This window comes from Drosophila simulans, chromosome 3R (genome assembly GCF_016746395.2).
Source record: "Drosophila simulans strain w501 chromosome 3R, Prin_Dsim_3.1, whole genome shotgun sequence".
Classification (NCBI taxonomy): domain Eukaryota; kingdom Metazoa; phylum Arthropoda; class Insecta; order Diptera; family Drosophilidae; genus Drosophila; species Drosophila simulans.
The window spans coordinates 9,712,702-9,724,790 of NC_052523.2; the positions used below are offsets into that span (position 1 = coordinate 9,712,702).

At 45.4% G+C, this 12,089-nt stretch overlaps 1 protein-coding gene across 23 annotated transcripts in view; it reads right to left on the minus strand.

Moving 5' to 3' along the window:
* The window catches only part of LOC6727805 (collagen alpha chain CG42342), a 68,391-nt gene that overhangs the window by 47,097 nt on the left and 9,205 nt on the right, over window positions 1-12,089 (minus strand). For all 23 annotated transcript variants that reach the window (XM_039295972.2, XM_039295983.2, XM_039295975.2 and 20 more), the window contains exon 2: window positions 9,654-10,864. In XM_039295972.2, coding sequence (XP_039151906.1) covers window positions 9,654-10,380 — 727 coding nt within the window. In that variant the 5' untranslated portion in view covers window positions 10,381-10,864. The remainder of the gene's footprint in view (window positions 1-9,653; window positions 10,865-12,089) is intronic.

Below are 12,089 nucleotides of genomic sequence, written 5' to 3' on the forward strand. Positions count from 1 at the left end.
AATGAAATTGACGTGACAACGTCCGACGAAGATGAGTGTGACAAAAGGCCCAGACAGGCGGACGCGAAACCGCAAAGCCCCACCAAAAGACAACGACTCTGCCCCTGGAGAGTCGCCAAACCAGACGGCCCAAAAATCCAACCAGGGAACCCAATAGCAGTTTTGACTGCAGTCACCGCTAGGCAAATGCAGCGAAAACAAGAATGATTGGATGCATTTCATCAAGTCGAGGCAATAAATACTCTAGGAGAATGAAGGTAATAGTTGGTAAGAGTGAAGGTAATAGTTCTGGAATGTAAAGCTTACCAGCTCCATTTTACATTTTAAGATCTATCTGAGAGCACATTAGTAGTCATCATATGTATGTTCAAAATTTCATAAAATTACGACTTCTGAGCATTGAATGCTTAGTATGAGCACTTTTCAGATCCACACTTTTCCCAAAGGAAGAGTATTACTGTACAGTGGACAATGCGACACGGATGACAGGGACTCCAGCGACAAGCGGCAGCAACGAGCATGTCAAAAGGTGTTGTCTGCCATGCACTTGAAAAACGTGTTGCAGCAGTTGTTTCTGCTGTTGCCGTCGGTAATTTGAATGGCGAAACGGCGACCGATCGGCCTACGTACCCACTATGTATATATATATATATAGATGGTATATAACCGCGACCGAGGTGTGAGCCCGTGGAAAAGAGCTTTAACGAGTGGGTATTATGCGGGGCAGCGGCGAGGACCGGGTGCGAAAGAAAGGCGTCAGTGATTGGTAAACAGGCGACAAGAGACAACAGCAACTGCGACGACAAGCCAGGCGCACTTTGATTAGATTTAGGAACGCTTTGGAAGCGCTCCAATTGTGCGGCAGAGGCCGCGGATGCGGTGGTCTAACCACGTTGCATGCCAGCCAGAAACGCGTTTCGGGCCAAAATGCAAATGCGAATGGAGACGAGACAGGGCGCGTCGCGACGGGGCTAGACAGTCAAAAAGGAAAAACCCACAGAGCCAAGCTCGACTTAATTGCACTAGCCCGGAAAAGGGCGAAAAGGGCGCGGCAAAAGTGGGTAAAAAGGCAAATGGATGGGCCAACAACACTTTGACAAACGGCGACACTTTTGATTGAGTTTCGCCACGAATCCTTCGGCCCGGATAGCGATGACAAAAGAACACCCCAAAGGTAATTGTTGCCACTCCATTAGAAAATCCAAAAAGGGTTGACACTGCGATTGGAAAACGCTCCTCTCTTTGATGCGGTTCACTCAGCCGAAACTGGAGGCATCAGATAATTGAGTTTCCCATCGAATCGATTCCCCCAGCAGAAGCATAGTTTTATTTCTCCGCTTTCACTTCAGAAATTAGATCCCAACGGAGCAGTCTTATCTGCCCGAGATTGCCCGGATCGAATTTCAATTGAAGCCAAAGCAACCATGAAAATTTGAGATAAAGACCGAGACACCTTGGGAGTTATGTTCCCAGCATGTACTATATGTACTATATGCAAAAAAAAAAAAAAAGAAACCAAAACCTCGTCTCTCACTATTTATAGAACATAATTTATCAACATCAACTGCAAGAAACCAGTTCGCCTGTCCACTTCGATGCAGTCCAGCCAGCTCCTTTTGGTTGTCACCCTACTCCAGATCCCCATTCCCATTCCCATTGCCATTGCCATCCACATCCCCATCCCTTTGCCGATGGCCAATTACTCATGCCCCAGCCATCACGCACAGTAGCATTGAAATGGTTATTGACTTTGAGGCACCCCACACCAAATCCCGGCCAGGGAATCGATGCTCAGTCGATTTTATTGAATTTTCTGGGAAAAGATGTAAAAAATCAAGAACAGAGGAAAATTTAATTATAACCAACAAGCATTGGACCATGCACAAGCAGGGCGAACCCAAAACGGGCGAGTGAGTTTCTTTTCTCCAAAGATTAATATATATAGGTTTCTGTTGTTACGTTTGGACATTCGACAATGATCGATTGTGATTTGTAAGAATGTCGACGCCACCAAATCGGTTTGAGCAATTAATTTCTAAGCAGGCGAATCACCAATGAAGAAAATCCAAGCCAACGGGAATAAAAAACCAGTGTCCAGAAAAGATGGAGCTGAGGGAAACGCTTGAAATGGATACGATTGACCGCTTCTTGGTCAAGATTGATTTTGGCTTTCCCATTGGCATACAGAAAAAGAAGAAGAAGATAAAGGAGAGGGAAATCATTACAAGCAGATTGTGTTACCAGATTGTAAAACACTCCAAATGGGCCAGCAGAGGCAAACGACTTGCCAGCGACCCCGTGACATTGATGGGGGTTTCGATTTTCCTTTTCATTTCTCGTCTGATTGAAACATTAAAAATATCAAAAATAAAGCCAAAACGAACGACAGCGCGCAGATAAACGAGACGGGCCAATGCGGCGTGGAAATCTCATGCGGCCTAATGAGCCGTACTTGGGCCTCGCCATGGGGCGTATGAGTGATATTTTGCGCTTCAACGAGCATAAAAAAAGAAAATGATGACATTTTCGGCTTTTATGCATACTGATCTCTTTTGGTTCATTTGCATAAATAGTCGAAAATTGAAAATGAATAACTCGGTTGCTGGTTGTCTGGGAAAAATGTTAATGAATGCAGCATAAAAGGCAACCAAATTATTTAGCTATAAAATCCACAGGGACACACACACACATACATATACAATAAATACAGGGAGTGCCTTTCATTATTTGGGTGGCATATTCAAATTTCAAATTATGCAATAAACGTTTGCGTTGAACATTATTGCCAGCGGATTTTCAGTCGATTTCAGCAGAGGGAAAAGGCAAAAAATGCATGATAAATCGAGGGAAATTCTATTTATAAGCGTAATTGCTAATCCCATACTGAAAACATAATCCACCCACTTGGCCACGCGAACTTGAAGACTGTAGATTGCCAGCGCCCGAAACCGTCATATATCATCTTTATCGGCCGTCCGCCCCGCCCCCCGTTTCTACCACCTAATTTTCCGGCTCCACCTCGGGCGGAAGCCGGGGCTTCATCAACAGCGACAGCATCATGGAAAGGAAAAGCGGAAAAACGTAAACAAAGACAAAGACAATGCCAAAGCCAGCGGAGACACAATGGCAGTGGGAAAAACAAATGAAGGCAGACTATTTGTCAACGCGAATGAAGCCATTTATTATCCATCATAAAACTTGTATTTATCGCTAAATGTGAGGACTGTGAGGACATGTCGTGCCATCGAATGTCCCAACAAATCCTGGGCGCCTACGAATAGTGCCAGTTTTCCGGCACCCATCCAGTGTCTATTTGTATTGCGGATAGTCAGTCGGACAAACAAAGAGATGGCTTAAATAAACGTTGGCCGGCGGTTAAGGAGGAGTAGGAGTAGGAATGAGGAGGCCGCTCTGGAAACACAGAGGCAGCATCACGCAGGCAGTGTCAAGGCAATAAATCATAAAGCAGCCACAGCTCCCCGATCCCCAATCCCCGATCCCCGATCCGGAATCCCCAGGCTCCCGGGTGGAGTTCTTGCTGCGTACGTGAGTTTCGGCTGAAATTGGAGCATGTGCGTCGTCATTGCTGTTGTCGTTGTCGCCGTACTCGCTGAATCGTCGTTGAAAATCACGTAAATGTATAAAAATGAAATCTGTCTGCCAGTCCAAGTGCTCCACTGTATCGCTGGCCAGCCCAGCCAAGAGTCGAATAAATTTCAGATTGCCGCTGAAATATTTACGCAGCCGCTCTCAATTGGGTTTTGCAGGAATGGCTTTTCAGCGAATCAGCAAGGAAAATTGTAGCATATGCGGCTGGCTAATAAACCAAACGAAGTCAAACCGAATGGAGTCGGGCCAAAAAAGCAATGCAGACACTTGCCGATCCGGTCGCAGCTGCAAAGCCATACAAATACAACCTATATTTCGGCAGTGGTATCTATACACAAGCATCTGTATCTGTATCTGTAACTGTAACTGTATCTGAATCTGTACCTGAACCCTTGGCATTTTGGATGGTTGATTGAACTCAATCGCACACTACTAGATGCGGAGGAACAGGAAGACAGACAGGGACATGGACTGTCAGATTGGACGGCGCTGGGATTCCACGTGATTGATGACATGTCCCAGCAGCGGCAGCTCCACCCATCGAATCGCTCTTTTCCGAAGTTTTGTTACCTAATTAGCAAGTTATTTTTTGGCCAACAGCTAGCTGTGTTTTAGCCAACGCAAAAAAAATGGAAGTGAAATCGTCAAATTAATGCCAGTGGCAGCTTTACTCGAAGACTAATTTGCGATGCTAAAAGTGGCTTGCTAATGGGAAATTAGAGTGTGGATATAGACAATTAGTGAGGAAATTTAAGCTAAGTGGTTGAATAATGAAAAACCAAGCGGACTTGTGTGTGTGTGTGTGTGTGCTGGCTGAATTACATGGTAAATGTTCCTAATTTTCCATCCAGCCACACTTTCCCATTTAATAAATTAATTTATCGCCCCCTTAATTAAGTTATCACCAATTTGAAAACAAGCAGATAAAGTCTCAAATAAATTAATTCGTTTTCAAATTTATAATTTCCACTGACAGATGTGGAGCGTCGAGTGTTCGGCCTTAAAAGCCATAAAATTTATATGGGGATAATCCAGAACTGAAGTGAATTTTTACTTTGATAAATTGTGTCAGCTTGGAATGCTTCTTGGGCATTTAATTTATTGGATTTTAAAATGGTCAATGACAGCATCTTTTAAATGCATAAGAGCATTGCAAAATACGTTTTTAATAACTTAAAAATAAAAGACTAAAATTGCTAGCTGTAGGTACACTATTAAGTACGTTTTAAGTACAATATGTTTATCGAATTCGCTTTAAATATGCTCCACAAAATCCAATAAAAATCACTCTTTAGCTCTCAGCCACGGATCGATGGCTTTTCACAATTTAACACCAATTCCCACACCCTTCTACATACCACTGGACACCGATTTCGTTAGCAATATTTCCAGTCGCGTTCGCCATAAAAATATAACTTTTGAGCGCTCTTGAATTTAAATGAACTCACCCAGCTAACAGGCTTAAAAGATTCCAGGCAGACAAATTACATTTTGGGCTCATTAAAATGATCTCAGTGCTATGGAAAAAATAGCGTTACGTGCCAAAAATAAAAGTCAGACGCACCACATCCACATCCTCGTAAATCTGCAGCGCAATCAGATGAAATTTATGAAATTCCTTTTTTCCTGGGTAATTCATTCCTGTGCTTTCATTTTTTCCCTTCTTTCTTAGTGTGTGTGCGCTTGTGTGTGTATGTGTGTGTGTGGTTTTGCCAATGAATTTACTTTGCCTTATTTTATTTCTCTTTTAGTTTGTCCGCCTGGGCTCTTGTGATATTTTTAATAGCATTTTTCCCCACCAAGGAATGCCGAGCAACGCACATCGATGAGATGGCTGGGACCACAAATAAAACAAAAGTGGAGGGGCAATCTGCGGACGGGGGCGTGTCAGCATGGCACACGACAAATAAATTTGTCAACAAATGTGGCATCCGCTGGCCAACGATGTTGCTGTTGTTGTTGCTGCTGTGCGTGCGTGTGTGTGTGTGTGTGGGTGTTTTTATTCGGGGGGTGGGGTGTGGGGAAGAACACACACAACAAACCATATCCGCCACCAATGTCCACAGATCCTGTGGATGGGGCAGGAGTAATGATGACAGTTGCGCATTAATTTTTTCTCACTAATTAATAAATGTTGCTGTTGTTGGCGCTGGTTTCGGTTGCCGCTGTGTTGCTGATATCTTTTGTGCAGCGAAATGGTTTATTGGCCTATTAGCGCAGCATTTAAATGGCAATCAAGGCGTGGTGGCCAGCGCAGGTAAGCCAAAAGTCACGCAAAGTCACAAATTACCAGCCAGTCAGCCAGTCAGCCGGCCGAAACAAGCCCGAAACACACAAAAAATACAATAGCAAACCCAAACCCAAACCCGAGCCCAAGGAGCACAAACAGAAATGTCCGTGGCAAATTGAAAACGAAAACGAAGGAAATCAATTGAGGTGCAGGGACAATCGATACTGGACGAAGTGGGCTTCAATCGAGGTGTGGTGCGATGGATGGTGCTCGGTCGGTCTGAGCCCGAAAACCGCACAAGCCTCTGTGGCCACGCTCGAAGGACCTGGCAATGGGTGGTTTTGTCACTCGGCCACATCGACACGCCCTAAAGGACCACACACACACACAGGCACATGTGCACAGAGAAAGAAGCACTTCCTCGTATCAAATTTGCACACCTTGTCAATAAAAGGGGTTTATTTCAAAAGTAACAATAAATATGGGCTTATCCATCAACAAATAATATGTGCTTAATAGGCAACTTTCAGTGCAACATTTAGTAAGTCTTTAGTTAGTCTTTACCTTTGCAAAGATCTCAGAGTTTTAACACAAGTGTCACGGTGCACGTATAACCATGATTTATCATTTAATATCCTTTTTCTTTTTTCTCTGTGCACTGACAGCCAGCTGAAAAAAATGAAAGACGATGAGGGAGGAGTTGGCAGGTGCTACCAAACAGCATATGCAGAGAAAGGCCGGGAATCAGGAGAGCATAGCTGATATATGGAGTATATCCACTCGGTGTTATGCCCGGCAACGTGATTGAAATTTATGACTGGCAAATAAACGCAACAGACACACACAGGGGATGTTGCTGGCTGGAAGTAGCTAGCCAGAATCTGAATCGTGAGTTGAATTCCAGGAGTAGAACCCCAAACACATGCCCATCCTCAGTCTCATCCTTCAGCTTGTGGCAGTCTGGGGGTTCAGTGAGAAATTGCAGTGAATAAAAAGCACTTGTACGCATTAAAACCTAATTGGGAATTTCCATAGTTCATATGCCATTTTCCTAACTGCTGCTTTGAGTGAGCATGTGAGTGAGTAGCTACGTGAGTGCGACTGTTCCTGGCTGGATTTGTGTGTCCTCGACTATCTGGATGTGTCTCTGTGGCATGTTCTACATATTTTGGCTTTGCAAAATGTCACACGCAGCCAACGATGTCGCTGGCCCAGCTGCTAAAGTGGATTTTGCGCTCGGCTATGATAAATTGAGGGTTTTCAGCTGGACAACGAGACTGGCAGCATACCGAACCAAACCGAACTGGACCAGACCAGACCGGACCGGACCAGACCGTAGACCCGTGTATCGTTACCTAAACTCGGATGCTTCAACCCTTAACCTCGCCACCAGCACCAGCATCACGAGGAACCCGGAACCTGGAACTCGATACTCATCCCCTTGAAAGCGGATGATGCAACAGCAGTTTCGGGAATGGGATGGCAGCTAAGGATGCGAGTGGATGAGAAGTGGCCAAATGTCATTTGCAGTTTGACAAGCCCAGCCAGCCATGTCCCTGTGTGTTTGTGGTGGCACCATGGGACCCTCATAAATTTCGAATGCTAAAATTTAGAATGCTCATAAAAAATGAGATGTGCAAAGCGTCCAACTTTCAGCTGGTTTCGCTGCAGTTGCCGCAGTAAAATCACACTCCGCTGGGAAATAAATTTAAATTATTTTTATTCTGTCCCGCTAATCAATTAAATTAGCTTTTTAAAGTGCGATGTGGCAGGAAATTAGCTTTAAGCTGGCATTGTTACAAATGCATTTATATACAATTATGTTTTTTTGATGTTCAAATAATTCCTACTAATTTATTCAAGCTCTTAATTTCCATAGCAATGCACGTTAATCTGACATATATTCTGCTGACATTTATTTGAAATGATTTATAAATTTAGAGCAAATATTTGCATTTAAAAACTCAAATTGAGATAGTCAGCGAATAGTTATGCACTTTTAAGCAACTAGGTAATCGGCTTTAGTTTTGCACAGTAAGATACAAGTTCTTCCACTGTTCACTTACTTCCGTTTCGCTTACCAAAATGTGGGATTGCTTTTAATGCTTCCTCGAATGCCATAGTACTCGACTGCCAACTGCTGTCGCACTAATTTTATCAATTTTCCTGCAAAACGGAGGGGGAAAACGTCGATGAAACCCAAAAGTAATCGACTTAATCGGAATGCGGCAGTCTCTCTGGCTTATCTATTTCCTTTTTTTTTTTTGTTTGCCAGCAACTGCAATGTCCTTGACGTGAACTTCGCAGGCAATCGAGAGATCCTGAACGGCAGATTGGGTATTCGGTAGTCCTGGCCTGCATGTATGCAGGGATACAACTTGGCTTAAGCGATGATGACTTTGCCGCATCGTCTACGCCTCAGATAAGCAAGTGACAAGTCCTTCAGCCTTTGGCAGCCGCCCCTCCCCGCAGCTGCTTTGATTTATTGTGCGGGGATTAAAGTTGTGAAAAGGCTGTGTCCTGGCGCCTGGCACGCGCTTATCGAGGATCCTTCTTTAGCAGGGAGTGTCTCTTTGTCTTTCCCTCTCGCTTTGAGTGGGTGAAATTTATTTATATGCAGTGACTTTGAAAAGAAACTTCGACCGTTGCCAGGCGGGCGAAACTTTCGACCTGCCGCGCATCGATTATAAAACTTTTGGTCCTATCTCGTCTGCAGCTTCCTTCGCTGGAATTGGCAAAGTTGTTAAATAATTGCGACGAGCGTTTACTGGCCTGTTGGCCCTGGCCCTGGTTCTGGTTCTTGTCCCCCTGCCGGCCCACGTTGCGTATGCGTCATATGCTCAATGCATGGCAGCGGGAATCTGAATCAGTGGGATTAGCCACAAAGTTTGTCCAGCAGCTTAGCGGCTGAGTTAATTGTGCGAATGTCAAGACAAATTGCGTTAATACAAGCAGACTTCTGGCACAGAGCAGTTTCAGAACGGAATGGAAACAAGGAGCTGCAGCTACCCCACACAATCGAGAGAAGGTCAGGGAGCGGAAGCTTATCCCGCCGCGTGAGTGTCGCAAAAGTTTTCAAAAAGTATTTTAAGCAAAATTTATGCAAACCACAAGGCAAACTGGCACTCTCCGAGTGCTTATTTATGCATGTGAGTGTGCGTCTGTGTCTTTGGGAGTGGGTGTGTGTGTGTGCCGGGGAGTGCTCTGCTAATCCCCGAGTAATCAAAGTTTCGGTAATGTCACCAGAGACAGGCAAAGCAGGCAAAGGAAAAAAGCTGTGGAAAAAACGTAGATGAGAAAATTGGGAAAAACTGAAGTCCACCATCGCCACTCCCCAATTTTCCCTTTAAGGTTGTGTGTGTGGGGAAAACACTTTTCCAATTAATGAAATCTCTAAACTGCCATAAATTTGGCCCGGACGCAAATAATTAAATTTCGTGGACCACACGAACACGCACAATAGGCTCACACAGACTGGCCCAACGACTTGTTGACTTACAGCTGTATGGGTGTAGCTGTGACAGTGTGCGTGTGTGTGTCTGACATTTCTGACCAATTGCGCGCTGACCGCAAATGTAGGCGGTTCATGTTCATGGCCAACATTGTGGCTGCCATATTGACAAGACACGCCAATGTGAAGGGATGGGTCCTTTGTTAAAGAGGTAGAAGCATTAAAAGAAATCACTAGTTGGTTAACCGAAATGTTGAGCATAAGAACTCAGATTTACATAGCTAATTTTTAACACCTATCAGATTTTTGGTAGTCAATTTATTGATGCCTACAAATCAAGAATATATTATATCTTTAGCTCACCTGGCTGACACTGGCATTGCCCACCTCCAGATCCTCCCTCTCCGCTGGCCGCTGCTGCCGCCGCCTCTGCTGCCTGGCGTCGCTGCTGGCGTCTCGTGAGCTGCAGATGCGAAACATCCCGTCGCAGGCGGTGCAGCTCCCGTCGCACGTGCAACTCGAGGTGCTGGCTGCCGTTGTTGCTGTTGCCACTGTCTCTGTCGCTGGGATGGCTGGCCAGGACCTGGGTCTGTTCGGCGGGCCAGTGGAGCAGCTGCTGCTGCTCCAGTCGCAGCTCCAGCTCCACGATGCGAGCGTCCAGCTGTTGAAGGCGCTGCATCCGTTGCTCCAGCCGCGTCTGCCGCACATTGCCGTAGAGGGCGAAGCTGAAGGCGCACAGGCACAGCACGTAGCTGGCCACGTGCAGCAGGGATATGAAGCGGACTGTGGGGCGAGGTCGCTCCTTGCTGCTGCTGCTGTTGCAGCTGTTGTTGCTGCTGTTGCTGTTGTTGTTGCTGTTGTTAATGGGATGCTGACAGGGGGGCGGGGCCAGGCGACTAGCTACTGCTGCTGCGGAGGCATCCGCTGCATTGTGGCCCAGTAGCAGGCTCTGCTGTGGGGCTTCCACGGATGCGGCTGCTGCTGCTGTTGCTGCGGGTGATTCCCCGTTGCCACCCGATGGCTCCGATTGCGAATTGTCCTGGGCCATTGTCCTTGGACTGCCGCTGGGCGGCGCTTTGTGTTTGCGCATACTGCTGCGTCTTAGTTGGAAGGCTCTCCACGAACGAAAAACTCGCGTATGTTGCTGTCACTTGAAGTGTCCTTGTGGCATCACAGAAAAAAAGCACAGCGATTGCACATATGCTGCACCGCAGTGGTTATCCCTTTTTTTTTTGTTTATTTTCGTCTCTACTTGCTTTTTTACGCTTTTTATTTGGGCAAGGCCTTCGAGTGATTTTCTATTCTTCGACTGCGGTAGTTGGCCAGAACATTGCGCCCCGTTGCTGCTGCAGTTTTCCGGGGGCCATGGAACGGAAAAACAACGCTAAACTTTTGCTGCTCGTGCCACTCGAGCGGGAAGTCTTCTCAGCTAGTTGGGCTTTGTTTTTGTCCTGTCAATCGCTGCTGTGGCAGCTGGTCCTGCCAGTCGTCGACAAGTCCTGTTCCTCGGTTCGCACTTGTCCTTTCAGGGCTCTTCACATTGCAACTTATTTAGCTCTGCGTTCACTTTTCAACTGCAACGACATGGAATGAGAAGAAAAGTGAAAAATAAAGTTGGGCGAAACTTTTCTTAAGGGTACGATACTACTCGTATATACATATACATTTTTTACCCCATGAATTATGTGCAAACTGGACCGTCAACGGTGGCGCCACATTTTCAATAATCAGCCGGGCTCGGCGACCGGATGATGTCCCACCGCCGACTTGGCTTCACCGAAGTTCAACCAGGCGGACCCAACGCGCAGCCACGGCAACTGAGTTCAGTTCCAAGCACCTCGCAAGACTCGGGCAACCGAAACTTTTCGCACAAAACTTTTTTCTAGCTCAAGTAGCAGTAACAGCCACTGACAAAAAATACGACAAAAAAAAAAAAACCAACGACGAGCATTAAAAAAGAAATACGCAAAGAACATGAAACAAATAAAAAAACATCCGAAGCAGCAGCGACAAGACGTGAAGGGGCATTTGACCCATGGACTTGTCGTGTCAAAAACATTTGTTGCCTTCAACTCTGCCCCACATGCCAGCGCCAGCAGAAGGGGATATTGGCGGGGAATGGGGGCGTTTGGCAATACAAAAGTCATAAAGTGGAAATTATTGCGATGGGGATTGCCGTAGGGGAAGACAACGAAACTGTAATGCTCTTTAGAGAAATGAAATGAGCTTGGGAACTTTTTAACAAGTTTTCCATATAAAAGAACCAAAAAAAAAAGAATGCAACCGCTTTAAAAGTATGCCAAAGTTGACCAATATGGTGGCCCCTGGCCGAAGTTTTCGAAAAAGTTGAAAACTATAACTCAAGAATAATTAAAAGGAATTCTTAATGACATGTAAGTGATATAGCAGAGGTGGGATAATGAAGATCAGTATGTGTATTTTAAACTCCATTACTATCAATCTTATTTTCTCAGATAAATGCAAATGTGTCAACTCTTTCTTTTCCCAACTCGCTGATTCATTAGGCGGCCTAAATTGCTGATTAAACATTTCCACACCCACACAGGCCAGTCTTTCGCACATACATACATATTTAATCATCTAATATTACGTATTTTCTGTGCGTTGGCATTGCGCAATCATGCGCTTAACAACCAAAACAATAATAAGAGGAGCCCCAATAAAACTCAAAAAACAATTGTGCCATTGAAAAGGCCCCGCACCATCATCACCAAAAAGGCAGGAGCCGCCGCAACCGCAAAAAGCGAAAATTGCGCCAAACCCGAAAAAAGCATAAAA